We start from the raw sequence: 25948 nt of genomic DNA, 5'->3' as shown, positions 1-25948 counted from the left end.
ATCAATAATTAGCAATGATTTTTAAATCTGGGAAAAAACAAGTAAATATTTTAAAGGCATCATATCCATCAAAATAGGTCAAAATTAGCTAAAACACAATTATTATGCTAACTTTGAAAGCATTCAACTGACAATGATGTGTGTTAATAAACTTAGTCATCTAGAGGCTTGATTGACATAAAAACATTTGTAGACGTTAAACAAGCATGTTTCATAAACTTGTGAACAAAGACCACCCAAAGGAGAGACCAAACATGGCCTTCCTAGACAAATGGTCTTTACTTGGAGGTTACTCTATTCTATTGAATCTATTAATTGCTGTCGAATAGAGGCCTTTATTTACATGATTGTCTTAAATGCAGGTGGTCTTTAACACAGATTTTACTGTATCAGAAAAATAATGTATTCCATGTAATAAATCTAATAAGAATTTTTTAATAAATCTAACATAATTAATATTGCACATACTAATCTGCCACACCAATATTTAAGCATCTTATCACTGTCGCATTTCATGTTGCCTAGCAACTGAATATCATCTCCTCTACAATATAATAAATATATATCACAAACTGGCAAGATTCTTTTTTTTTTTCGGCCAGGTGTTTTAACTGACGTTTGTAATGTTTCACATTTGTGATATTTAAAATCTATGTGGCATCATCATTTTCTTGAACCCACTCTTGAACCCGGTTTTAATTTGTAATATTTGACATTTGTAGCTGGTAGTTAAAATCTATGTGGCATCATCATTTTCTTGAACCCACTCTTGAACCCGGTTTTAATTTGTAATATTTGACATTTGTAGCTGGTAGTTAAAATCTATGTTTGTGGCATCATCATTTTCTTGAACCGACTCTTGAACCCGGTTTTAATTTGTAATGTTTGACATTTGTAGCTGGTAGTTAAAATCTATGTTTGTGGCATCATCATTTTCTTGAACCCACTCTTGAACCTGGTTTTAAGGTTGCAAAATGTTTCGCACATCTCAGCATGGAGCTTAGGTCTATCAAGAAATTGTTGACATACGAGTCTTTTTCCGATTTCTTACTGTCATATATCACAACTATGTAAATCTTTGGATCTGCATTGATAATAAAGTACGTACTTTGAACACCCTGAAACAAAGAAGAAGAAAAAGCACATAATAAACTGGTACCATTCTCATTATAATTTAGTTAGTATTATACCCGAATTTATTTTAGTTTGATTGTGAAGTAAGCTATAAGCTTGAAGACACATTCTTGAATCTGTCCCTGGATTCTACATGTAACAGAAAATAGGTGTAAAGATTTTTGCTAAAGGAAATAACAGTTTGCCCCTGACAGGGTTTGAACCTTTGGCCAGCCATTTAAGACAACAAGTCGGATACATTTAACAGTCGGTCTCACAACTACTTCAAAATTAAAAATTTTATACCAAAGGTTAATGTTTTTCAAAACTGTAAACATACTAAACACAGCATGCCAAGAATCTAAGCTCTGGGAAATGTTATTTCTCACAGTAAGACTTAAATGTGTTTTCATATATATAATTCTATATAAATAAAGTGACCACTAGCGTATGGTCTAATTTTGATATCAGGAGGCACAAACCTGTGTTCTGCATATCGTGTCAATATAAGTAACATTACCGCCAAATAATTTTAATTTTCGTATATCTGTTCAAAAGATGAATTTACACTAAATTTTGAAATTCATATATGATTATGTGTGACCTTGACCTGAGAAAGGACAAACATGTGCACTACACATCGTCTCATGATTGTGAACATTTCTGCAATTTCCTTTTATTTGTTTAAAAGGCACAGAGCGGACAAAATATTGTTAACAGACAGACATACAACCAGGTGCAAAATAATATACACTGAGGGGCAGGTTTCCAAAGACATATTTTTTAACCATAACTATTCGTATTACAGCCGCCTTTAAATCACATTTTCTGCTAAGATTGTGAGAATGACTTGTTACAAACCTTATCATATATACATGTGACTTTATCTGTTTCTATCACTCTGTCACTGATCATCATCACAACGTTTGGCCAATGGTTACCAGGGTGATCCTGTACAAAAATAACAAACATTTCATCAATATGTTACCATGTGACCTTATGAGACTTGAGCATTATAAAAAAAAAAGATTCTTTTGGGTTCTTTGTTTTTCTGCTGGCTTGAATTTAAAGTGCATACAGCTATATATCTTCTGCCTTTACTTTTATATTATTTTGGTTTAAATTTTGAAAAAGAATACTTCATACTTCCAAAAAAAACTTGCATATTATAAAAAAAATTGTCTGGAATTTAAGTCCTACTAATGCTGTGGCAGCAGATTTTGACTTTTCAATTCTACAAGTGGAGGAAGAATTCAGGGACTCCTGAGTAGCATCATCAACTGACAGTAATATATTATTTAGCTAGACTGCATTCCCACATGATAAAATTCTAAAGTGCCTGTCAGACTCAGCAACCTCTCATGTTCAAATTTTACTAGTCAAGGAAGACCTTAGGTGTCCCTCGTTTTTTTGTTGACTTTTCCTTTTTTGTTTATATATTTTTTTTTTTTGGGGGGGGGGGGGGGGGTTGTTTGTTTTTTCATGCAAAAACCAGACACCTGAATAAAACCAACAATATTCCGTTAAATAACTATAAATACTTCCTTGATTGACAGTATTCAAATGCCTTGGCAACATTTAAACCCACAGAAGTAAGTGAATCTTTCTCAGCAACCTGAACCACCCAGCCATGGTGGTGTTGGGAGTTTACCCTTCAGATCATGACCCCAAACCCTGAAGGTTAATATATAATTACCCCAGGATATGAGAATATAGCAGGATAACTATCAAGCCCGGTTGGCCGGTCAAACTGTTTATCCGGATGGTGGTAGCCCGGACCCTTGTACACTTGCTCGATGTCCTGAGCATCCAGCACCAGTGACACATTCAGAGCATCAGTCTTCTTCTGGAATGCTACAACCCTGAAAAAAAACAACAAGAGGGCCATGATGGCCCTGAGGTCGCTCACCTGTATATAGGCCCCCCCCCCAACGTTGCAGGGCCAATTTAACCCAAGGGCTTTTATTTGCATAAACTTGGTAGACACCCATAAGAAGATGTTTCATGCTAAACATCTAAGCTCTAGCTCATTGGGCTTTTTAAAAGAAGATTTTTTTAAAGTTTTTACTATACACATATTGTTAAAAACAATGACACCCCTGGGGCCGGGCCGAGTTGACCCCAGGGCTTTTATTTGAACAAACTTTGTAGACACTTACTAGAAGATGTTTCATGCTTAATATCTAAACTCTAGCTATTTGGGTTTTTTCAAAGAAGATTTTAAGTTTTTGCTATTCTCATATAAAGAAAATCAATGACTCCCGGGGCGGGGCCAATTTTGACCCCAGGTCTTTTATTTGAACAAACTTTGTAGACACTCACTAAAAGATGTTTCATGCTTAATATCTTAACTCTAGCTATTTGGGTTTTTTCAAAGAAGATTTTTCAAGTTTTTGCTATACACATATAAGGAAAATCAATGACCCCTGGGGCGGTGCCAATTTTGACCCCAGGGCTTTTATTTGAACAAACTTGGTAGACACCTATTAGAACATGTTTGATGCTAAATATCTTAGCCATAGCTCTTTGAGTTCTTTAAAAGAAGATTTTTTAAGTTTTTACTATATGCATATAGGGAAAATCAATAACCCCCCGGGGCGGGGCCAATTTTGACCCTAGGGCTTTTATTTGAACAAACTTGGTAGACACTTATTAGAACATGTTTCATGCTAAATATCTTAGCTCTAACTCTTTTGGTTCTTTAAAAGAAGATTTTTTAAAGTTTTTACTATATGCATATAGGGAAAATCAATGACCCCCTGGGGCGGGGCCAATTTTGACCCCAGGGCTTTTATTTGAACAAACTTGGTAGACACCTATTAGAACATGTTTGATGCTCAATATCTTAGCCAAAGCTCTTTCAGTTCTTTAAAAGAAGATTTTTTAAGTTTTTACTATATGCATATAGGGAAAATCAATGACCCCCGGGGCGGGGCCAATTTTGACCCCAGGGCTTTTATTTGAACAAACTTGGTAGACAACCATTAGAACATGTTTCATGCTATATATCTTAGCTCTAGCTCTTTTGGTTCTTTAAAAGAAGATTTTTTAAGTTTTTACTATATGCGTATAGGGAAAATTAATGACCCCCCTGGGTGGGGCCAATTTTGACCCCAGGGCTTTTATTTGAACAAACTTGGTAGACACTCACTAGAAGATGTTTCATGCCAAATATCTAAGCTCTAGCTCTTATGGTTTTTTAATAGAAGATATTTAAAGTTTTTTCTTTTGGTTGCCATGGCAACCAGAGTTCTGCATGGAATTAAATTCTTTGAACAATTTTTAAAGGTGACCACCAAAGGAACATTCCTGTGAAGTTTGGATGAAATTGGCTTAGTGGTTTATGAGGAGATGTCATTTAAAGTAAAAGTTTACGGACTGACGGACGGACGCCGGACGAAAAGCGATCACAAAAGCTCACCCTGTCACTTTGTGACAGGTGAGCTAAAAAAAACAAGAAAATCTAAATGCCTAGAAAGTGCTGGTATTTCTTAAAACAGCATTATACCCATCCAAGTGTAAATGCTAAGTAAACAGGTTAAGTAAAGTTACTTTACATTTTGCCATAACTGTGTTCAATTTGATATTTTACTATGAAAAATAATCAATAATCCATGTGACACAAGGACATTTCAAAAAAATATTGTTTGGAAAGTATTTTTAAAAAGATTAGAGCAGTTTTTTTATTATTACAGTAGTATTTACATCTCATACTAAACATTTTATCAATTATTGGTCAATCACTATTAAAATTGTCAATATATAACTATTTCCTCACATGAAAGATTCCACAAGCCCAGGGCAGGATTCAAACTCACAGCAGTAACAGGCAAGTGGTTTGATGTAAACAACCTTGACCACTCAGCCATGGGAGGAAGATGCAACCTTAACCACTTAGCCATATTAGGAAAATGGTAATGAAAAAACCACTTACTTGGTAAAGTAATCCTCTAGATTTTTGGCTGACAATGCTTTCATTTCAACAGGTGTGGTTTGTTTACTCAATACATCATAGAAATACAAGCTAAACTGGAAAAAAAATAACCCATCTCTTATCAAATGAGGACAAAACAATCAAGAACAGCTGTCACATATAAATACAGATATAACTTGCACACAAAAGCTTAACAAAGTTGTTTCAAAAGATTTGATAAGTCTAAACTCCAAAATCAATGCCAGAGTTTATCCGGAAACCATTTTTTGATTTTAATCCCAGTGACCTTGACATTGGCCCCAGGGGGCCTAGACCAATCCCAAGCAAGGTCTCTTCATACAATGTTGGGTTACAGTATCTTATTCCGAACTCTAGTTATCGTCCGGAAACCATAAAACCGACCGACCGACCAACAAGCTCATTCTAATATTCCCACCTCTCCAAATCTTTGTTTATTATAACCATCATTTTCATTTTGGTACCATCCCCTTTGTGGGTGTAAGAAAATTTATCCATGAAAATGAGTCAATAAGTTTTTTCTATAAATACAGGATTTCATTGAGTGGTATTAAAATAAATATTTCATGAGTGGTGGTAGCCACGAGTGAAATATGATAATTTTCATAGCACAAGATGAAAATGAATTCTGTATTCATAGAAAAAACTTGAAATTTCTGTTTATTACATACATTTTTCTCTTTTTAGACATTATAATTTGAAAGACTTTCCCTTAAATTTTGTGTATTGGCTGAATTTAGCACTAAGTAGTCTGGCAAGACACCAGTGAAAATACAGAAAATATGTTTCACTGCAGTGAAAATATGGAAAATATCCTTCACTGCAGTGAAAATAAAGAAAATGAAAATATGCATTTTATTTCATCAATATTTCTAAAAATTTCATTTTTAAGTATATAATAAAAAATAAGTTTATGTGATGAAATTGGCGGATAAAACAGTAATATATCTCTTGCATCTCTATTGCCTGATTTGAATCAAGAACCAAAATAAGCATGTATGTAATCCATCATATTGTATTGGTACAGTCTGATAATGACGCCCCATGTGTATAACATTCTCTTAAGTGATAAAAATACACTAACAATCTGTATAAAAAATTTATGATAGAAGGCAAAAGGGGCTGGGCTTTAAGATCCATTATTACCATTTTCCCTGTAATTATCAATATAACCAATTTCATTTGTGTTTGTAATCCTTACATTGAAATATAATCTATGTTATACATACTAATTAATATTATTATATATACTTAGTAAAAACAAAGACAAATTATTCCATGATTACCGTTCGGGATTTAAGCATCTCAATAATTAAAATAACAGATTTTTCTCAGCATTAATATCTATTACGTGAATTTCAACATGATAATGGGATTTATTTTTGTTACTAAGGAAACATACCTTATGTAGGCATTCTGATTTGATCTAATATTCTTACTTAAGAGAAAAGTACATAAAAGATTTCATGATGTTTTTATCTTATTAACATGTATAATCTTCTCTTGTCTACGCAATTTGTACCTCAGATTAGCATCTAAATGAATTTTTGAGAAAAAAATAAACGGATTATACATATTTTATCACCTTGGCAACCAGTAAACTCTTGTATCGTAGTAACCACTGGTACAATGCCGGCCATGTTGATACAGTTTTTGATGAATGGCCAAACATACCTTTCTTAGTTGTCTGAAATGTAAAAATAAGGAAGCTACTTAAATGTAACATTTAGGCCAGCTTATTCTCTGGAAACTTAATAGGAACATGAGTTTATTGTCCCAGCTGGTGATATCATTCTTTTCGTATAAATTTACAGATCTGATTCACACGTTGTATTGTTTTTCCTGATTGGGAAATATCTATTGTTTTATGCAATCTATCTGGGCTGGGCTTTTGCACGTACTTTCTAGGTGATAATTATGCTTTATATATAAAATTCATTGACACTCAGTCCATGTTAGTGTGAAACAATTTTTAAAAGAAACAACAAAGTTCGGCTTCTGAACCAATATGTATAACCACATGGATATTTCGCAATCAGGAAAAACTATACAAAGTGTGAATAGATCTGTAAATTAATACGAAAAGAATGACATCACTAGCTGTGACAATAAACTCACATTCCTAATGAGTTTCCAGAGAATAAGGTTTCATGTTCTGTAGATACAAAATTACCAGCAAACTCAGAACTACCAGCAAACCCTGATCTACCAGCAAACCCTGAACTACTAAAATACTTGGAATTACCAACAAAACCTGAACTACCAATAAATCCTGAATTACCAGCAAACACTAAATTACTAAAATACTTGGAATTACCAACAAACCCTGAACTACCAGCAAACCCTGAATTACTAATATACCTAAAATAACCAACAGAACTAGAATATTACAAACATCAACATATGTTTTCTTCATTTAGCAATTTGTTAAAAATACAAGAGTGCCATGATGGCCCTGAAATTGCTCATCTGTATATAAAAGCTCTCCATGACAAGGAACAAGTAATATTGTAAACTATAAACAAAAGCAGATATAAAATCTAAATCTTAAACTGATATCACAAAGTTCATATTTGTATCTGAAATAGTGCATGTGTAAAAACATTACTGGTTGCTATTGCTAAGGGAAAACAACAGTTCCAAAAGATGTGTACATATAAGGAAAATCAATGACCCCCACGGGGCGGGGCTAATTTGGACCCATGGGCTTTTATTTGAACAAACTTGGTAGACACTCACTAGTTTCATGCTTAATATCTAAGCTCTAGCTCTTTATGTTTTTTTAAAGAAGAAAGTTTTGAGTATAAACATATAAGGAAAATCAATGACCCCCCCCCCCCCCCGGCAAGGCCAATTTTAAACCTAGGGCTTTTATTTGAACAAATTTGGTAGACACACATTAACAGTTGTTTCATGCATAATACATAAGCTATAGCTCTTTGGGTTTTTTAAAAGATGTTTTTTATATTTATATTTACATATAATGAAATCAATGACCTCCTGGGGCTGGGCCAATTTTGACCCCAGGGCTTTTATTTGAACAAACTTGATAGACACTTACTAGAAAATGTTTCATGCTAAATATCTAAGCTCTAGCTCTTTGGGATTTTTAAAAGAAGATTTTTTTAAGATGTTACTATATACATATAAGGAATATCAATGACCCCCCGGGGCAGGGCCAATTTTAAACCCAGGGTTTTTATTTGAACAAACTAGGTAGAAACTGACTAGATGATGTTTGATGCCAAATATTTAAGCTCTAGCTCTTTTGATTTTTAAAAGAAGATTGTTTAAGTTTTTTTCTTTCAGTTGCCATGGCAACCAGATTTCATTATGGGAACAATTTTTAGTTGACTACCAAAGGAACATTCCTGTGAAGTTTGGATGAAATTGGCTTAGTGGTTTATGAGGAGATGTCATTTAAAGTAAAAGTTTACAGACGGCCGGACGCCGGACAAAAAGCGATCACAAAAGCTTACCATGTCACTTTGTGACAGGTGAGCTAAAAACATTATCAAGTGAGAAAAAAAAGGCATACATGTACCTCTTTTGCCTGGGATGCCGACCCCCAACTTGTTAGTTTACTGTGTGACTGGTGTAACTGTAACAATGTCTGGAGAAACTCAGCCTGTGACATGAGTATCTGACTTTGTAAAAGATGATTTATTACATCACATTCGTACCTAAAGAGTGAGAAAACAAAAAGCATCAGATAAATGCCTACAGTAACAAAAGTTGTCCGCAATACCGCGCGCTTGACTATTCTCAGTGCTTGATAGAAAGAAAAGGGGCATAACTCAGTCAAATATTATCTCAGAGTTAGGGAATCTGTTTCAATCATCTTAGATAAACACAGAGAGTAAGAGTGTAAAGTTTCAATCTGTTAACTTAAGTAGTTTTTGAGATACCGACTTGCATGCAAAATCTCAACCAAAGTGAAGGATCGGGGCAAGAACAATAGCATTCCCTATTCTTCAAATAGTGGAGCTAAAAAAATAATATGACAGATTCAAAGTAAAAGCCTATGCTCAAAGGGGAAACCACTAAGTTTCTTTTTAATCTATTAATGTTTCAACCATGATTCTCTGTAATCATGTAAAGTGTAAGAAAATTCTCTGTTCTGTTTTGAAATTTCCTGCTTTTGCCTATGTAAAATTGTTGCATTACTCACGAAACAACTTTAAGTCTGAAGTAAATCTCTTCAGAAAAAATCTTAATTAATTAAAAGGGGAACTCATAAATACGGGCACTTAGGAAGGTGGCGCTTTTATAAATGTGGCCGATTGGGCAGTTTTGACTGTAAAATATAGGTGCTCTAGATATTTTACTTTTATATATACCGGTATGATAAAAAGAAATTTATACTTGAAGTTTGAGGTAAATGCATAAATTAATAGAAAGAAACACATTGTAGTAAAAACTATTTCTAAAATTTTTACTTTTTACTGGTACAGAGAGCAAAACATTCTGAATTTCTGCAAGTTACATGTATATACTGTACCAACTGTTATATCAATTATCCTGCTGTAAAACAATATTAAACCAATAACATACTGTAAACAGACGGACAATCAGACAGACAGGACAAAAACAATACTTGTGCTGTTGCCAATGTCTACTGATGTGGGAGGCATAACAAAAAGCTTTTTTTAGTGAAAATTAAATAAATGTCTTACGTGAAACTGGACTTTAGGCCGGCTAGTATTGGATGGTGAAAATTTTTACTGTGTACATGAATGATTTCTGCTATGACGTCAACAAGATCTTGGTAATTCATATTCTTATTGGTTCCCATCGTGCTTATCTGCTCATAGCTGAGATCAGGCTAAGGAAATACAAATACGAAAAGTTTTTTTGGCATAAAGAACAATACAATGCTCAGAACAAGTATAAATTGTAATATACAATGTTTGGTGATCTAAACATGGATTTTACAGCAGAAAAAAGATGATTCATGAAATACTGTGTTCAATATTCAATATTTAGCCCTTGCATGTATAAGTTTCAAATAAAGAGGCGCCAACCTACAATATTCCTAATAGTCTGCACTTCACTTATTAATACACTTGTTTGTAATGAAATAAAAACACTATGTTGATTCTTTTGTTTGACGTTTTCCTAGATGTTTTCTTCATAAAAATGTTGCCATAACCTGCAGTGTTTCTTAAATGGACTTGTCCAACTCTGTACCTCCATTCTTCGAACAGTTCATTATCATATTTTAAACTGGTTAGCCAACAGTATAAAGCCTGGTCAAAGTAGTGGCCTTCATTAAAAAGGTCTGCATTAAAATTGTGAACATTATAAAGAAGGGGTCTTAATTAAGAAGTGGCTTTATTTAAACTATATAAAGTATTGGTCCTTATTTTATTTAGTAGTGTTCTTTATTATGAAGTGATCTAAATAGCAATCTCTATATTAACAAGATATGTTTGTAAAACATGTATGCCCCCTATCAGCAGCCAATTAGTCATGTGATAAGGTTATTATGCATGACTTCTGACCCAGTGATCAAACAATTAATAAGGGTTATCAAGTATCTACTGGTCATGACCTTAACCTTTGACCCCTTGACCCAAAACTCAATAGGGGTCATCTGCTGGTCACGACCAATCATCATACAAAGTTTGATGTTCTTAGGCCTAAGCGTTTTTAGTTAATTGATCGGAAACCGTTTTAACCTTCAAGTTCAATGTGACCTTGACCTTTGACCCCTTGACCCCAAAATCAATAGGTCATCTGCTGGTCATGACCAATCACCATACCAAGTTTGAAGTTCCTAGGCCTAAGGGTTCTTTAGTTATTGATCAGAAACTGTTTTAACATACAAGGTCAATGTGAACTTGACCTTTGACCCCAAAATCAATAGGGGTCATCTGCTGGTCATGACCAATCACCATGCCAAGTTTGAAGTTCCTAGGCCAAAGCGTTCTTAAGTTATTGATTTGAAAGCATTTTTACCTACAAGGTCAATGTGACCTTGCCCTTTGACCCCTTAACCCCAATATCAATAGGGGTCATCTGCTGGTCATGACCAATCACCATACCAAGTTTGAAGTTCCTAGGCCTAAGGGTTCTTTAGTTATTGATCGGAAACCGTTTTTACCTAAGAGGTCAATGTGACCTTGACCTTTGACCCCTTGACCCCAAAATCAATAGGGTTCATCTACTGATCATGACCAATCACCATATCAAGTTTGAAGTCCCTAGGCCTAAGGGTTCTTTCATTATTGATCGGAAACCGTTTTTACCTACAAGGTCAATGTGACCTTGACCTTTGACCCCTTGACCCCAAAATCAAAAGGGGTCATCTACTGATCATTACCAACCACCATACCAAGTTTGAAGTTCCTAGGCCTTAAGGTGCTTTAGTTATTGATCGGAAACCGTTTTTGCTTACAAGGTCAATGTGACCTTGACCTTTGACCCCTTGACCCAATATCAATAGGGGTCATCTACTGGTCATGACCAATCACCATACCAAGTTTGAAGTTCCTAGGCCTTAAGGTTCTTTAGTTATTGATCGGAAACCGTTTTTGCTTACAAGGTCAATGTGACCTTGACCTTTGACCCCTTGACCCCAAAATCAATAGGGGTCATCTACTGGTCATGACCAATCACCATACCAAGTTTGAAGTTCCTAGGCCAAAGGGTTCTTTAGTTATCACTCGGAAACCATTTGGTCTACGGACCGACGGACCGACGGACCGACAAGTGCAAAGCAATATACCCCCTTTTCTTCGAAATGGGGGCATAATAAGAAGTGGTCTTTATTTTACTAAGATTTGGCCTTGATTAAGTAGTGGTCTTAATTTTATTAAGAATTGGCCTAAATTAAGAAGTGGTCTCTATTAAGAATGGCTAACTTAGAGGAACTCTTTATTTACTACAACAAGGTATTAACAATCGGCCATCTTTCATTAAGACAGTGTCCTAAATGAGAATGACCATATTCTCAGCAAGAACTAGAAGTTGTGCTCTTTACTTTTAAATGTGGTCTTAAATAAGGGTGAGGAATTTAATAAGGGTGTGGTCTTTAATAAGGGTGTGGTCTTTAATAAGGTTTTTTTTTAAACTCTTATCATACAGTATCTGAAAATGATTAATCTTTGCCACAAGTATATGCAACCAGGATGGCTGACAAACTTTAAATTATCATTTAGATACTTGCAAATAATGATAATGTTCCAAAAATGGAAGTTCAAAAACTCCATTTATTCGGCAGGTTTATTCAAGGTTTAAAATTATTAATCTGTTGAGCATCATTCAAGGATACAAGTCCATTGTTTTCTGTCGGGCTCGGATATATTCACACAGCTGGCCACAAAGGTGTGACAGGAGGAGCTCAAACTCAACCATTGGTCCTGGTAGCCCAAGCACGATATGCTCCTGCTGTCTCACAGAGTCCTCTATGCGGCGCAGTTCTCCGAGTAGTAAAAAGTAAGAGTTTCTTAATGTCTGAAATACAACAGATTAAAAAATTAGTTTATCAATTGTAAGTTTTATCATAAATAAATGTTCATTCTGCTGCCAATGATTTTTTTTAATTTACACTTTCAGCATCTTGTATTCAAACATGTCCATCTGCTGCATTTGTTTTTATATATACAATATACTTTTTGGCAGGTTTTGTTCAACAAAAATGCCCGCCCAGTTAGCTCAATAGTTTTGAAATTCTGGGGGAGCTGGTTTGATCAACAAGGTGAAATTTCACAGAGTCTAATGGTCATTTGTCTTTCACCACAGATTCAGAAATTATGGTGGATGAGTTGTCTTTATTTCATGCTTTCCAGTGTTTTATTGTAATATATCAGATGATTATATTCTGATAAACCACTAGTGAAATTTATAAAATATAATTTTCACTGTAGCCGAACTATATCTGAATGCGGATGAAAAGAAAATCATAACTAAATGGAATAACAGGCAGAAATAAATGCCGTCATGCGTAAATTTTGCTTCTTTAGGAAAAGAAAGTCGACGTCACCATACATCATGTTAAAAATGTAACAAAATAAGAGAAATTTAACAGAACTATATTTCAAAATTGATGATGTGACGTCATGATGTGATGACGTCAAAAAGGAGAATGCGCGACATTACGCGGCAAAATCAGTAAAAAATACTTAAAATCACTTAAAAAGCATGAAATAAAAAGAAAATTTATTTGTTTTACATATAAGATTGAAATATATTTCATTCGTGAACACCAGCTATTATATTTTCACTTGTGGCTACGCCACTCGTGAAAATATTGCATCTGGTGTTCACTCAGTGAAATTATATTTCAATCTTACATGCAAAACAAACAAATATCCTCTATGTAATTAGCAGTGAAAACAGTCAGTTATCCAGCAAAGCTGGTTAGGTGAATTGACTATTGAGATATTAAGAAAAAAATGTTAAATTTAAACAACTAACCAACCAACAAACATTTCCATTTGGTTTAAAAAAATTTAAAAAAGATTTTACAGTATCTTGTCTGTAACAATTGTTTTCTTCTATTGTCAAGAAATCTTCTATGTCTCAAACTGGGCATCACAATAGTAAAATCAATAAAAATTGCTAGAAAAAGCATTGGAATTTGAACGCATTCTTACATCTTTCCTTCCGAACCACTTCTGCTCCAGGAAACCCAGTGACATGTATATTTTCTCTGCCACAGAAAACTGTATTAGGGAGTGAACCATAAGTGCCCAAGATGAACCAAATGATGCTTTATGTATCTCCTTCTCTTTATCCTATTTTGTAAAAGATAATCTGATTGGCTAATTCTATAATAACAATAGAAATGATGGCTTTATTTTAAAGAAGTAACAGAGGAAAGGCCAGTCTTCCCTGTGAGCCTCTATCAAAAACATATATACAGTTACAATTTCATAAATAACAAAACATTAACAGATTTTTATACTGCATACAAACACTAAAGGTATTGAAACTAGAAATGTGTTTGCCCCCACTTTGCATTGTTTCGTTAGTCTAGTGAGGTACAGCAGAACAGTATGGTAGATGGTCAGACAATGAAAATTCTACATGACTAACCCCCCCCCCCCACAAACACACACACTACTAGTAGTGTCTGAAACTTGCAGACCTACGTACAAGCTTAACACAGCTTAAACTTAGCTTATCTTATATCAATATCATATGTTAAATACATATACTTTTTGCTACAAAAAAAGAGATTTAATTAGGAATAACTTATAATCACCATCATATCCTTCGCTTTATCAAAGGCAAATTGACTAAGTAGTTCAAAGTACGTCTGCAGTTGACTCTCCTCTTTAGCTCCGATTGGTGACATTGGTGGAGTCTTTGGGGTAGATAAAGGCTTTGGGGTAGATGGACTCTTTGGAGTGGATGGCTGTGACATGCTTACTGCTAAAATTATATAATCATTTTTATTAAAATTACTACATGAATTAAAATTACAATATTCTTGTTATACTTGTTGTTTTACATATCACTTCTAACACTTGTATCATAATTTGGGGACCTTTCTGTTGAAAATGTGTCTGAGTTAAATCGTATACATATACATACGGCCCCTCGTATAAATCAGATAGCTTCGTGTTTCGATGCTCTTTCTATTACTTACTATTATATATATATATATTTTGTTGGGTTTTACGTCGCACCAACACAGTAGAGAACATATGGCAACTTTCAAGCTTTACTGGAAGAGGAAAACCTCAGGTGCCCCTTTGGGCGGATTAATTATAAATACCTTATACACAACACTTATAAAAAGCTAATTGTCAGTTTAGGATAATTATTTAGAGATATCTTATTATCTAGAGATGCGGCGACAAGTCCACTATTACGGTGTAATACAGTTATCATATTTTGTTTATTATCTTTAGGCACACAGTTTTGCGATATGAATTAAAATATTGACAAATAAATCAAATGAAATCGTAACACAATAGGTAACGTTGTCAGTTTATTGTACTTTTTTCTCGAAAATAATTTCTATAAATAAACAATCAAATACGAATATGTAATATTTTTTCTTGACGTAAAGAAGTGTTAAGTATAATTGTGTTAATTTCTATTAACTTCTCATTTCACATGTCTTTTTTTCCAAAAAGTAATATCTAGCAAATTGGTAAAACCTTAAACTGAATACTTAAAAACAGAATGAATATGTGTGCACAAATTGTTTCAACAATATTTCAGTTGGCACGAAATACTGCACAAGTATTATAACTACTTCACACTATAAAGGTTAAAAATATTATTACCAGTATATTTAAATTATTAGATATTATATTAAAACTATCTTTATTTTCCAATTCATTTGCATCTTCAGAAAAATTGAAAAAAAGGAAACAAAAAAAGAGAAAAAGTTAGACAACTTGTGAGGCTCAAACTCTTGAAAAAATTTACTTTGTATTGCATCCCAATGTAACTTTACCAACTTTGCCATCAAGACATTTAAAATTCTGTTTTTTAATCTAATACTATATTCGCTTCTAAAAACCCTGTTTTACCTATTCAGACAAAGGTTGTAAACTTTTGAATACACAAAAAATGTGACGTCACTCACATTATAATAGCAGTACAGTACATGATTTTAAGTTCAATCACAGGTTAATTAAGGCTGAATGTTGTTATTCGTTGGATAGTAGTGAGGTTAATACTGTCTACATTGTATATACATGCCTAGGAATGGGTACCATTATTCTAAACCATAATTAATTAATTAATTACAATTAAATTGAAAACTTCTCAATTACATTTTACACAATCACATGAATTTTCGGATTGTAATAATCAATTTCAATTATTTTGAACAAAATACATAGAGGATATTTGTTTGTTTGTGTGTAAGATGAAATTTTATTTCATCGAGTGGGCTTTAAAAACAGTATTCTCACAAGTGGCGTAGCCACTCGTGAGAATACTGTTTTTAAAGTTCACGAGATGAAATAAAATTACATCTTACAGAACAAACAAACAAATTTTCTTTTTATTTTATGCTAAAAAACAAGTTAAAACGAAATTTCCATAACATTAACGTAAATATTAAAATCTGTTTTCCCCATTGAGAGCCCCATTTAGTCAGAATTTCTCATTAAAAGCAAGAAGTCTTGAGCTGAAAAATAAGTCCGACAATCAACCTTAAATGACAGTGATATTATTTATTTTATTTCAAAAAATATATAATCATAATTAATTACTTTCAAATAAAATTCCATTTATAACAAAGTAATGAAAAAGATACTTGATCAACATGAAACAAGAGCTGTCAGTAGGAGGCTACTGAGGACAGTGCATTTGACTATACTCAGTTCTTGATAGTAAAACAAGAGCCTGGATAATGAAGAATTTTCTAAGTAAAAAAAGCCATAATTCTGCCAAAATCAATTTTAGAATTATGGGCCTTGTACAGAAACCTCCAATAATGCTCTCAAATAAGTTTGTGAAGTTTCAACCCATTCCCTTTGGTAGATTTGGAGATACCAAATTGTATATGTACCCATCTTGTACACAGCTTCTGTAAATTTATTTATTTTCATTTTTTTCTTTAATTTAAAAGAACTAAGGCCAATAGCCTAAAAATTTGAATATTTTACATACATCAGCTGGGCCACTCAAAAAAGAAAGCTATGATACTCATTACTGTTATTCATCAAAATACTCAGCATAAATTGTAAATCATATTTTTGTGCGCTTCTTAGCTCAATTTGAGTGAAAAGCATTGTATCTAACGCTTTTCAATTTTGGCCAATTAAGAATAATTATTCTGGACATACAGAGAGAGAGGGATAGTCTAAAATTTTGCACAAAAATTATAGTGGTCCAGACCTACATTAAATGGAATGTTAACCTCTAAAACATTATGTCCAGTCCCAAGTGGGAATTCTTTTAAGAAATTGTTTTGTACTATAATTTCTGTAATATCATGTAGATAGTAGCTCTAATTATAAATAGTTTAAGTGGAATAACATTTTACCCAGCTGTATATTTTCCTATTATTAAAAGTCTTTCATAATTTTTTAGTATGATTGTCTGAAAAACAGGATGTTTGTGAAAAATAACTACATGCATTAACAAGGGGAAAAATAGCACCAGTAAAACACCTTCAGGCATTAATGACCATTATTCAGTGGCTTAGGAAAGTCAATGGTTGCTTTAGAAGTCACTAGTGGCTGAAGAAGGATAATAGTTGCTAATGAAGTCCCTGGCTGCTATGGAAGTCATTGGTTGCTAAGGGATGTCAACAAGAAAAATCAAACTTACATTTCCCACATTTTATATGTATATATTATCTTATATACATTATCTTTTATTTCAATTTTTAACTTTTCTTAGTGGCTTAAGGCACCAACTGTTTACGTTTTGCACAGGGATTTGACCGAAAAGGAAGTGAGATAGATGGACAATCCAACTGGTCAGACTTGTCAAAGAGACATCAAGATAATTTCTGATGTGAGATGTCCTCTTCCAGGTCCAACCAAGAACTGCATTTTTATAAAAAAAAAAATAGTGGACAGCACAAATTTATAATAAATGGCTGGTATGCCTTAAAAGATCTGCTATTGAATTAATTTTTGATTGAAATAAGTATCAAAATATACTTTGTTTATTCTTATGATTTTCAGAAGAACTTGAATATATGTTGTTTCATATTGACTGTTTAAATCAGTTGAAACTAGTGTAATAGTGGTCAGGTTCTAATGAGAATCAATGCTTTACACGGAGACCAAACAATCACAAATTATAACTGGAGTAAATTCTCAGGGCTCAGTAGATTTATATACAAGTGTCACTTTATAAATATGATGGACTAAACAACAACAACTAGTAAATACAATTTCAATCAATGCTTTTAATATATGAAAAGCCCTAACAAATTGAATGAGTATACTAATCAAATTATATTTAGTTTTATATTAAGAATAACTATATTTATTATTTAATTAAGATTATGTTTATGATATTTTTATATATGGTCGTTTATAATAAACATAAACGTTTGTTAAGGACTAAGTCCAGTTTAATGTTTCAAGGCTAAGCCTTGTTGTACTGACCAGAGTAGGCACAGTACCTAACCTCGCTAACATTGCCAAAGTCAGCTTATTTATACAATTCAGTATTCACTACAACAATTTGATTGGTTGAGAATAATATTGTATATACCATGCAATAAGTAAGAAAGAAAGTAACTCTTAACTGTTAACTTAGATTACCGTAAATACCCATCCTATTACACTAGCAACAGTGATGCCAATGAATTTTCAGTGCATAAAAGTGAATTAACATTAGATGTAAGTTATGGTTTAACAGTAAGTAAAATGGGTCAAAGCACTTACACCAAACTAATTGGTGCACCAAATTAATTAGACTTACATGTAAGTGGTCTTCAAAAATTGATTTCAATTTAATTTAGCATGCATGGTACATGTACATAGCAGAGGCTAGCTACATGTATAGGGACAGATTTCTGTCTTCTAGCTGATAAAAGTCAGATGCTATTAAGTCATGGTTCTGGTAAGGAAGAGCACGAGGCATTTTAGGGGGAAATATTAGCTTTTTAGGGGGAAAATATACCTAATTTTGGCTAGAGGAAACAGCCTTTATTTGGCTGTAAAATACAGTGAAAAAAAAATAAATCACTGTACGTGTTAGACATTGGACAATATATCAGACATATATCCAATAATGTCAAAGACACTAGACCGTGTCAGTAAGACTATTGCCTGCTAAAATAATGGTTAAAATTTTAAATATTTGGGGGCGGAGACGGTCTACAATGCGGGTCTCTCACTCTCTGTCTGGCTGTGGTTGTATCCGAATGATGTTCAACTTTATACATATCAAGTGAAAAGAGAAAATACAAGATTATTAACTATTTTCAATGCATATATTACGTAAAGAAAGAAATATCAAAGCAATGAAAATTATCAAAATGATATGACAACAAGATATATTGCCATTTCCATAAATATTTAATAAAATATTACGTTGTTGTTGTTGTTGTTGTTGTTGTTTGGCTGTATACCACTAAATGTTTTCCATTTCTCCAATCGATCGTCTGTCTATCTACCTTTACGCGTCACCAGTGAAGAGGTTAAAACATGAAAAGGGGAAGTTCAAAAAAGTTTAAATTAATTCTTTAAAAAAAACCTGGACAGGTGAGTACGTATTTTAGGGTGAGGCATGCCTTATTGAACATTGGCCCAGACAAAGTGAGACCATCTCAAATGAAAATGGTCCTGAAGAAGAATGAGTATTTGTATTCACGAATTCGAAAACCTAGCTAAACGCCGTTTTCCGGTACTTTCTGTACATAGCTCTGGGGAATTCACCTAATGGAGTGTAATAGCGAACTCGTTGTTTTCGGCCTTTTTTCAATTTAAATTGAAATAAAACAGTTATTTCTTTATAAGAAAATAATTAAATATCATTGTATGAATAATTCCATACAAAAAATAAAGTAAATACACAAGTTTATGCAGAAAATAACCTTATTTATTATGGAAGATTCCACTACGTCTGTTTGAATTTTATTGATTTTCATTATAAATAATTTATTTTTTTGAATACTTTGCAATAGATATGAAAGGAATATTGATAATTTTCAAAAACATCAATTTTTTTCACCTTAAACGGTTAAATAATGATAGAAAAATAGAAATATCACGTAACTGTGTTATGTACTTCATTTGGTGTAATTCCCCAGAGCTAAAACGGTAACGTACCGGAAAACGGTGTTTAGCTAGGTTTTCGAAACCCGTGTCCATTTGCCATCACGTGAACCACCGAATTCTTGCAAAACATTAAACATTTATACAAAATGATGTAAAATGTCTACACTATGTATGCGATATATTTAAAACGTTTAATGTAACATATTTATATAAATTATACGCATGTATCCAAAAAATCAACGCAGACCTTGAACACTATAAAATGTATGTATAACAAAATAATTTTGGCAATGAATTTGAATTTAAAAGTGTTTGTCCCGAAGAGTTTAAAAAAACAATTTTTAAATCAAACGTATTGTGATAGTCGGAAATTAACTGTTTACACATCGAAAACAAAAACTATTGTATTTTCTAAAGGGAGACCTTTTCAATATACATGTAATTTTACTTTATAAGAATGAATGTTTAGAAATAGTTGATAAATTTGAATATTTAAGTGTAACATTTATCAGAAGTGGTTGTTTTTGTTACGGCACTGATACAGCTAATCATGCCACTAAAGCAATGTACTGTCTTAATATTAAGAAGTCGAAATATTTGCAGTTAATAAAAGTTATGCAAACAGGTTTATTGGATGAATTATTTCAGCCAATTTTATTATAAATGAGTGTGAGTGATGTAGTCATAGTAAAAATACTAGATAAAGTTCAACTGAAATATCTAAAAAATATATTGAGTCTTAAATCAAGCAGTATCTGGTTAACAGATGCCAAGCGATTAATACAAGAATGATAAAGAATGATAAGCTAATTGACAAGCATTAAATGGACAATACATAAATTATTCAATGTACAAAACATTTATGAGTACAAGCACGTGTGTATATATTTGTTTAGGAAATAACTATAAAATCTGATAAGAGATAATGATGAATGTCTTTAATCAAAGGTGTTATATTTTCGACCATTGAAGATCCTTCAGCACGAAGTGCATTTGTTTCTTTCCCATTTGGTGTTTTTTTTCAAATCTGATGGTTCAAGTATTCCTCACTTTAATACTGTTTAATCACACTAGGATATGATGTCTGCTTTTTAATTTTTGTCTTATGACAGCTTATCTGTGATATGCAGGCTTCATTAAACCCTGTCCCTTTCAAAATTCCATTTTATATAATTCCGCCCATAGCTTTCTCGGTTAGTGTACACGCACTTTTTTGTGGGGACCATATGCCGCTTTTCATGGAATGGCACTAACGTGGCACATTAAAGATTACATGACTCCGTGATGTTTCAAAATTCAAAGATTTACCAGTCCATGTTTAAAAGTTGAATTCTGCTTAAGTCGGTGATAGGGGGCGTGAACGGTAGCTTGAAATTAACAATTTAACACTACCAATCATGAACTGGCTAAATCAAACCGAGCCTGCAACATTTTCAGTTTTGCCTTGATACGCTTCCTTTACGGAATTCTGTTTTTCTCTTCCGGGAAGCTGTGTTTTCGAAAATTTACTAGTTGAGATAAACAAAGGATTACAGTGTGAAATAACTTTGAGACTGAAATTTCTCTTCGATATACTGATAAAATCGAGATACAAAAGTCGAGATAAACAAATATAGCTTATCCATATAGATAATGAAAGAACAATCGCGACTTTTAAAAATTACATCGATATAACGAACAATCCAGAAAAGCGATGTTGACTGTATTAAATATTTCGAAACATATTTCGCACAGCGTCTCTTAATATTTTATATCTGAAGACCATCAGTGTTGTCCTTAAAGAGTTGGCTGTAAACATGAATATGGTAGTCACAGCTCGTAAATAGCCAATAATACCTGGCGATTCCTGAAAAAGTATAGCTATGCATACAGCCATGTACAGTAAAGGGAATGTAGACTCGAATATTAAAGTTATGCATATGTCCTTCATAGCTCTCGAGATACTTTTTTGCATTTTGGCTTGTATTTCATTTTGTGATAAAATAGTACGTCTGTTGGAAACGTGAGCACGGTCTTCACATTTGGCTTGATGGGGACTCCCTATATAACGTGTTTCGATCAAATAGACTGGTTTAGATGCATGACCTTCAGACACATTATTCTGCACCACCTCGACGTCAAGCGTTTGCTTATTTGGTAAATTACCACTCAAGCTCTTCTTAACTTCCCCAGTAGCAGATTCGGTATGCGACTGGTCTTTACATTCATCTTTCTTTTCAGTTTGGTCATTTTCAAAGTAGAATCCCATTTTCTTTTCCCGGTCCAATTCTTCAGAAGCGATATCGGGAATTGCCTCTATATTACTTTGAGTTGTGTTGTTCGAAATGTCAGTTGTGTTGGGCGGGCTGTCATGTTCAATCGTTTTGTTTGAGCTGTTCTCTTTGCTGTATTCATTTTTAAGTGTGTTATTCGAGCCATCGGCAGTGATGTCTATTTGATTAATTGTGTTGCTTTGGCCATTGTATGCCTTGTCTGTTTGATTAATTTTGCTATTTGAGCTGTTTTCTGTGTTGTCCGAGTTTTTAATTGGGTTGTTTGGGCATTTGGCAGTGTTGTCTGGTTTATAGATTAGATTTTTTGAGCAACTGGGTGCATTGTTTGAATTGTATGTGTTGTATGAGCTGTTCAATGAATTTTGCGAGCGGTTAACTGTGCTGACTGTTTCATAAGTTGTGTGGATTGAGCCGTTGAATATGTTGTTTGATTTATGAAATATGTTGTTCGAGCCGTAGACTGAATTGTCTGACTTTAACATATCAATTGTGATGTCCGATTCGGTGTCTTTGTTTTCTGAGTCAATAATTTTGTTGTTTGACCCGTTGTCTGTGTTGTCTGGGTTATTAAGTGTGTTATTCGAGTTGCAAACAGGGTTTTCTGACCTTTTAATTTGGTTATTTGAGCTGTCTGTTTGGTTAATTATGTTGTTTAAGCCACTGTGCCTGTTGTTTGAGTTTATGATTAGAGTCTTCGAGTCTTTGACTGTGTTGTCTGTTTCATAAATATGACTGTTGGAGCCAGTGTCACTGTTGTCTAAAATATAAAGTGAGATGCTTGATCCGTTGACTGCATTATCTGAGTTTCTTGCATTAATTATGTAGCTTGAGTCGTTGTTTGTATTGCCTGAGTTATTTAATATGTTATGCAAGCCGTTAATGGTATTCTCTGTTTGATAAATTGTGCTGTTTGAGCCGTTGATAGTATTGTCTGAGTTGTTAATTGCGATGTCAGAGTTTGCATCTGTGTTATCTGATTTAGTATTTGCGCTGTCCAAGTCCGTGTACGTGTTGTTTGGTGGTGCGTTGAATGTGTTTTCTGAGTTATCAATTGCGTTGTTCGAGTCCGTGATTGTCGTGTCTGAGTTTTTAATTGCGTTTACTGACCTATTGTCTGCGCTGTCTGTTTGGTTAATTATGTTTTTTGAGCAATTGTCTGTGTTAATTGATTCACAAATTGTGTTGTTTGGGCCGCTGTCTGTTATGTCTGATTTAGAAATAATGTTGTTTTTGTCTTTAACAATGCTGTCTGATTCATTAATTGTGTTGTTCGAGTCATTTAATATGTCGTTTAATGTGTTGCTAGAACTGTGTGTTGTGTCATTCAAATCGCTAGTCTTACCCTCATATTTGTACATCGTGTATTTCGTGATGTCAGTTGTGTTTTCTACACTGCAACTTGTATTGTGTGTACTGCAAGTAGTGTTTTCAGAACCACTAGTTGTATTGTCTGAGCTATAAGTTGTGATGTCTGAGCTACTAGTTCTGTTGTCTGGGCTGCAGGTTGCTTTGTTTTGACAGCAAGTTGTGTTGTCTGAGCTGCAAGTTGTGTTGTCCGAGCTGCAAGTTGTGTTGGATAAGCTGCAAGCTATGTTTTTTGAGCTGCAACTTGCTTTTTCAGAGCAGCAAGTTGTGTTATTTTTGCTGATAGTTGTGTTGTCTGAACAGCAAATAGTGTTGTTTGAGCAGCATGTTGTGTTGTTTAAGCTGCAAACTATGTTGTGTAAACTGCAAATTGTGTTGTCTAAGCTGCAAGCTGTCTTACCTGCGCTGCAGTCTTTATTGTCTGACGTGCAAGTTTTGCTGGAATGATATTCTTCTATATCTTTGTTCTTTGTCATGTTTCCTTGATCTAATACCTCCTTCTCCTTGGATGGTCCATACATAAATTGCTGTTCTTGTTCCTTATTTATACAAGGAACTGAAGTTTCAACCAAACGACTGCAGCTTTTCTTTTCATGTGTTATAATAACTGGCTCTTCAAAGCTTCTATTTTTTCCTTTATGGTTAATCTCTCTATCCACATTGTTAGTGTTTTTCGGTGTTCTGAACATCACCTTTGATAAAGTGTGTTTCCGATTGTGACAAAGTAATACCACATAAAGAAGTATACACACCACATAGGGTAGTGCAATAAGCATGGACGTAACTAAAAGTAGAACCTGTCCGTTTTCAAATATCAATAAACCACATTGACTGTTTGATGTAGCTGCACTGTTTATTTCAACTCCACTGTCTACATTTGCTGTAAAGATATATGCTCCAACTGATATGACAGATAAAAGGAATATACCTATATTCATCAGTTTAATTCTTTTACTCCGATTACTTGTGTATGGTGCTGAAAACGAACTTGCACTATTCCATATCGTTCGGAACCTCTGTATGAATATGTAGGTTGACTGTAATGAGCTTTGCACCATTTGGGAAACTAAAACAGTACTGAAAATTCTACAAACGGTAATTGATAATTCGCCAAAGGTGATTAGTGACAGAACGCTCACACTTGCCATACTTATTCCAAGAAGACACATCGTGTAAGTCATGTAGCGTAAATTTACGGCGTATTGCGGCCATAACTTCTTGCGATTGGCATAGAAACTGGCAATAACAATGCCGCTAAAGACAAAATTCCAAACTGACACAGCGGTAGTAAATACATACACTATTTTTGACATGTTCGATTCGTTGCTTCGTTATTTGCTCCTTTTTTGTTTGAATATAATGCATTTTGATAGTTAAAACATTTTTAAAGAACGCTCAACCCTTCCTCTGTAATAAGAATGCCTACTATAGGTAGACATGTTTTATAATTAATATTAACTTTGTTAAACATGTTTCAATCTCGGCAGAAGCCGTTAAACTAAATACAGTTTGCTTAGGCAAATATAATATCTACAGTAATCAGGGTACATGTACTTCTATCACGTGACTTTTTGCGATATTTGCGTCCAGGTAATATAATGAGCTTGCTAATTCTTGTGAGTAAGCCGTGCTGTAGCGCCGATATATGTCCAAACGTCGAAAAATGTCCAAACGACGATAAATGTCCAAAAATTGACGATAAATGTCTCAATCGCCGATAAATGTCCAAAACTCCTTTAACGATAAACGTCCAAAAATTAACGAAAAATGTCGCAACAAATTAGGTGCTCATAAATGTCCAAATCGGTTAACGATAGATGTCTCAACTTTTCATATGTTAATTTGTAATTTATTGTATTGGATACTGTAACAATCTATCCAACTAACCCGTGATTTTACCTTCTGGTTTACCCCCGACGTAAAATGTATCATACATTATTGTGCATGGCCAGTTGCAGATCCGGATGGGGCGCGGGGGGCATGTGCCTTCTTAACTCACCGCAGCAATACATTTTAGCATTGTTTGTGTTCTTCAATATTTTTGTGCCCCATATAGCGTTGCCATTGTCCGTCCGAGTGTCTAAGTGTCCGTCCCGAAAGTATGTGAACGGTATAGGGGCGTGGACAGAGTTGCATATTTCTTTACTGTCAAGTGGTCAAAAGTTAAGAAAAATATGCAACTCTATCTGGCAAACAAAGCAGTTAACCTGTATAAACTATGTGAGCTAATCAAGGGGTTAACTGCTTTGACAGTTAAAATCTGACCTACTGATTCAACAGCGAACAGTGCAGACCTTGACAGGATGAAGCATTTGCTTGTCGGGGGATATGGTTCGACAATGGTCGTTATAAGCATATACGCAAGACGTGTTAAATGGGTTTTGTGACTTTTCTCTTAAGTGCTGCGAAGACGGTCCTTCTCATGCTACATTGATTTAAGATATTTGTATTTGATTATTACTCATTCGCGCGTGGTGGACTGAACGCCACTGCGGGGCCACCGCCTTATAAATACAGAGTTTTGAAAGGCTACTTACATGCATCCCTCCAGTGTCGACCCAGATCAGTTTGCACGCAAATGCGCTATT

General features: G+C 34.0%; 2 protein-coding genes across 3 annotated transcripts; both read right to left on the bottom strand.

The window, feature by feature from the left end:
* Positions 1-653: 653 nt before the first annotated feature.
* Positions 654-19130, bottom strand: LOC132752299 (KICSTOR subunit 2-like). 2 transcript variants are annotated; one of them, XM_060742608.1, is made up of 11 exons: positions 19036-19130; positions 14277-14443; positions 13666-13806; positions 12342-12523; positions 9742-9879; positions 8610-8748; positions 6651-6752; positions 5048-5142; positions 2810-2975; positions 1975-2064; positions 654-1118 (listed from the first exon to the last, which is right to left on the bottom strand). In XM_060742608.1, the coding sequence occupies exons 2-11, from the start codon at positions 14436-14438 to the stop codon at positions 930-932; spliced, it is 1404 nt and encodes a 467-aa protein (XP_060598591.1). In that variant the 5' UTR covers positions 14439-14443; positions 19036-19130; the 3' UTR covers positions 654-929. The 2 variants fall into 2 exon arrangements, with proteins under 2 accessions (XP_060598591.1, XP_060598590.1); XM_060742607.1 differs by having other exon boundaries at positions 14277-14446; positions 19036-19093.
* Positions 19131-21427: 2297 nt separating this feature from the next.
* On the bottom strand, positions 21428-24418 carry LOC132752297 (putative uncharacterized protein DDB_G0282133). The gene has a single exon (XM_060742606.1). The coding sequence runs from the start codon at positions 24416-24418 to the stop codon at positions 21428-21430; it is 2991 nt and encodes a 996-aa protein (XP_060598589.1).
* Between the last annotated feature and the right edge of the window lie 1530 nt (positions 24419-25948).

The sequence above is a fragment of the Ruditapes philippinarum genome, unplaced genomic scaffold (assembly GCF_026571515.1).
Source record: "Ruditapes philippinarum isolate M1 unplaced genomic scaffold, ASM2657151v2 ctg6563_1_1_1_1, whole genome shotgun sequence".
NCBI classification, from domain to species: Eukaryota; Metazoa; Mollusca; class Bivalvia; order Venerida; family Veneridae; genus Ruditapes; species Ruditapes philippinarum.
Note: the sequence above shows the minus strand (reverse complement) of the source record. Positions and strands in the feature narration are given on the sequence as shown.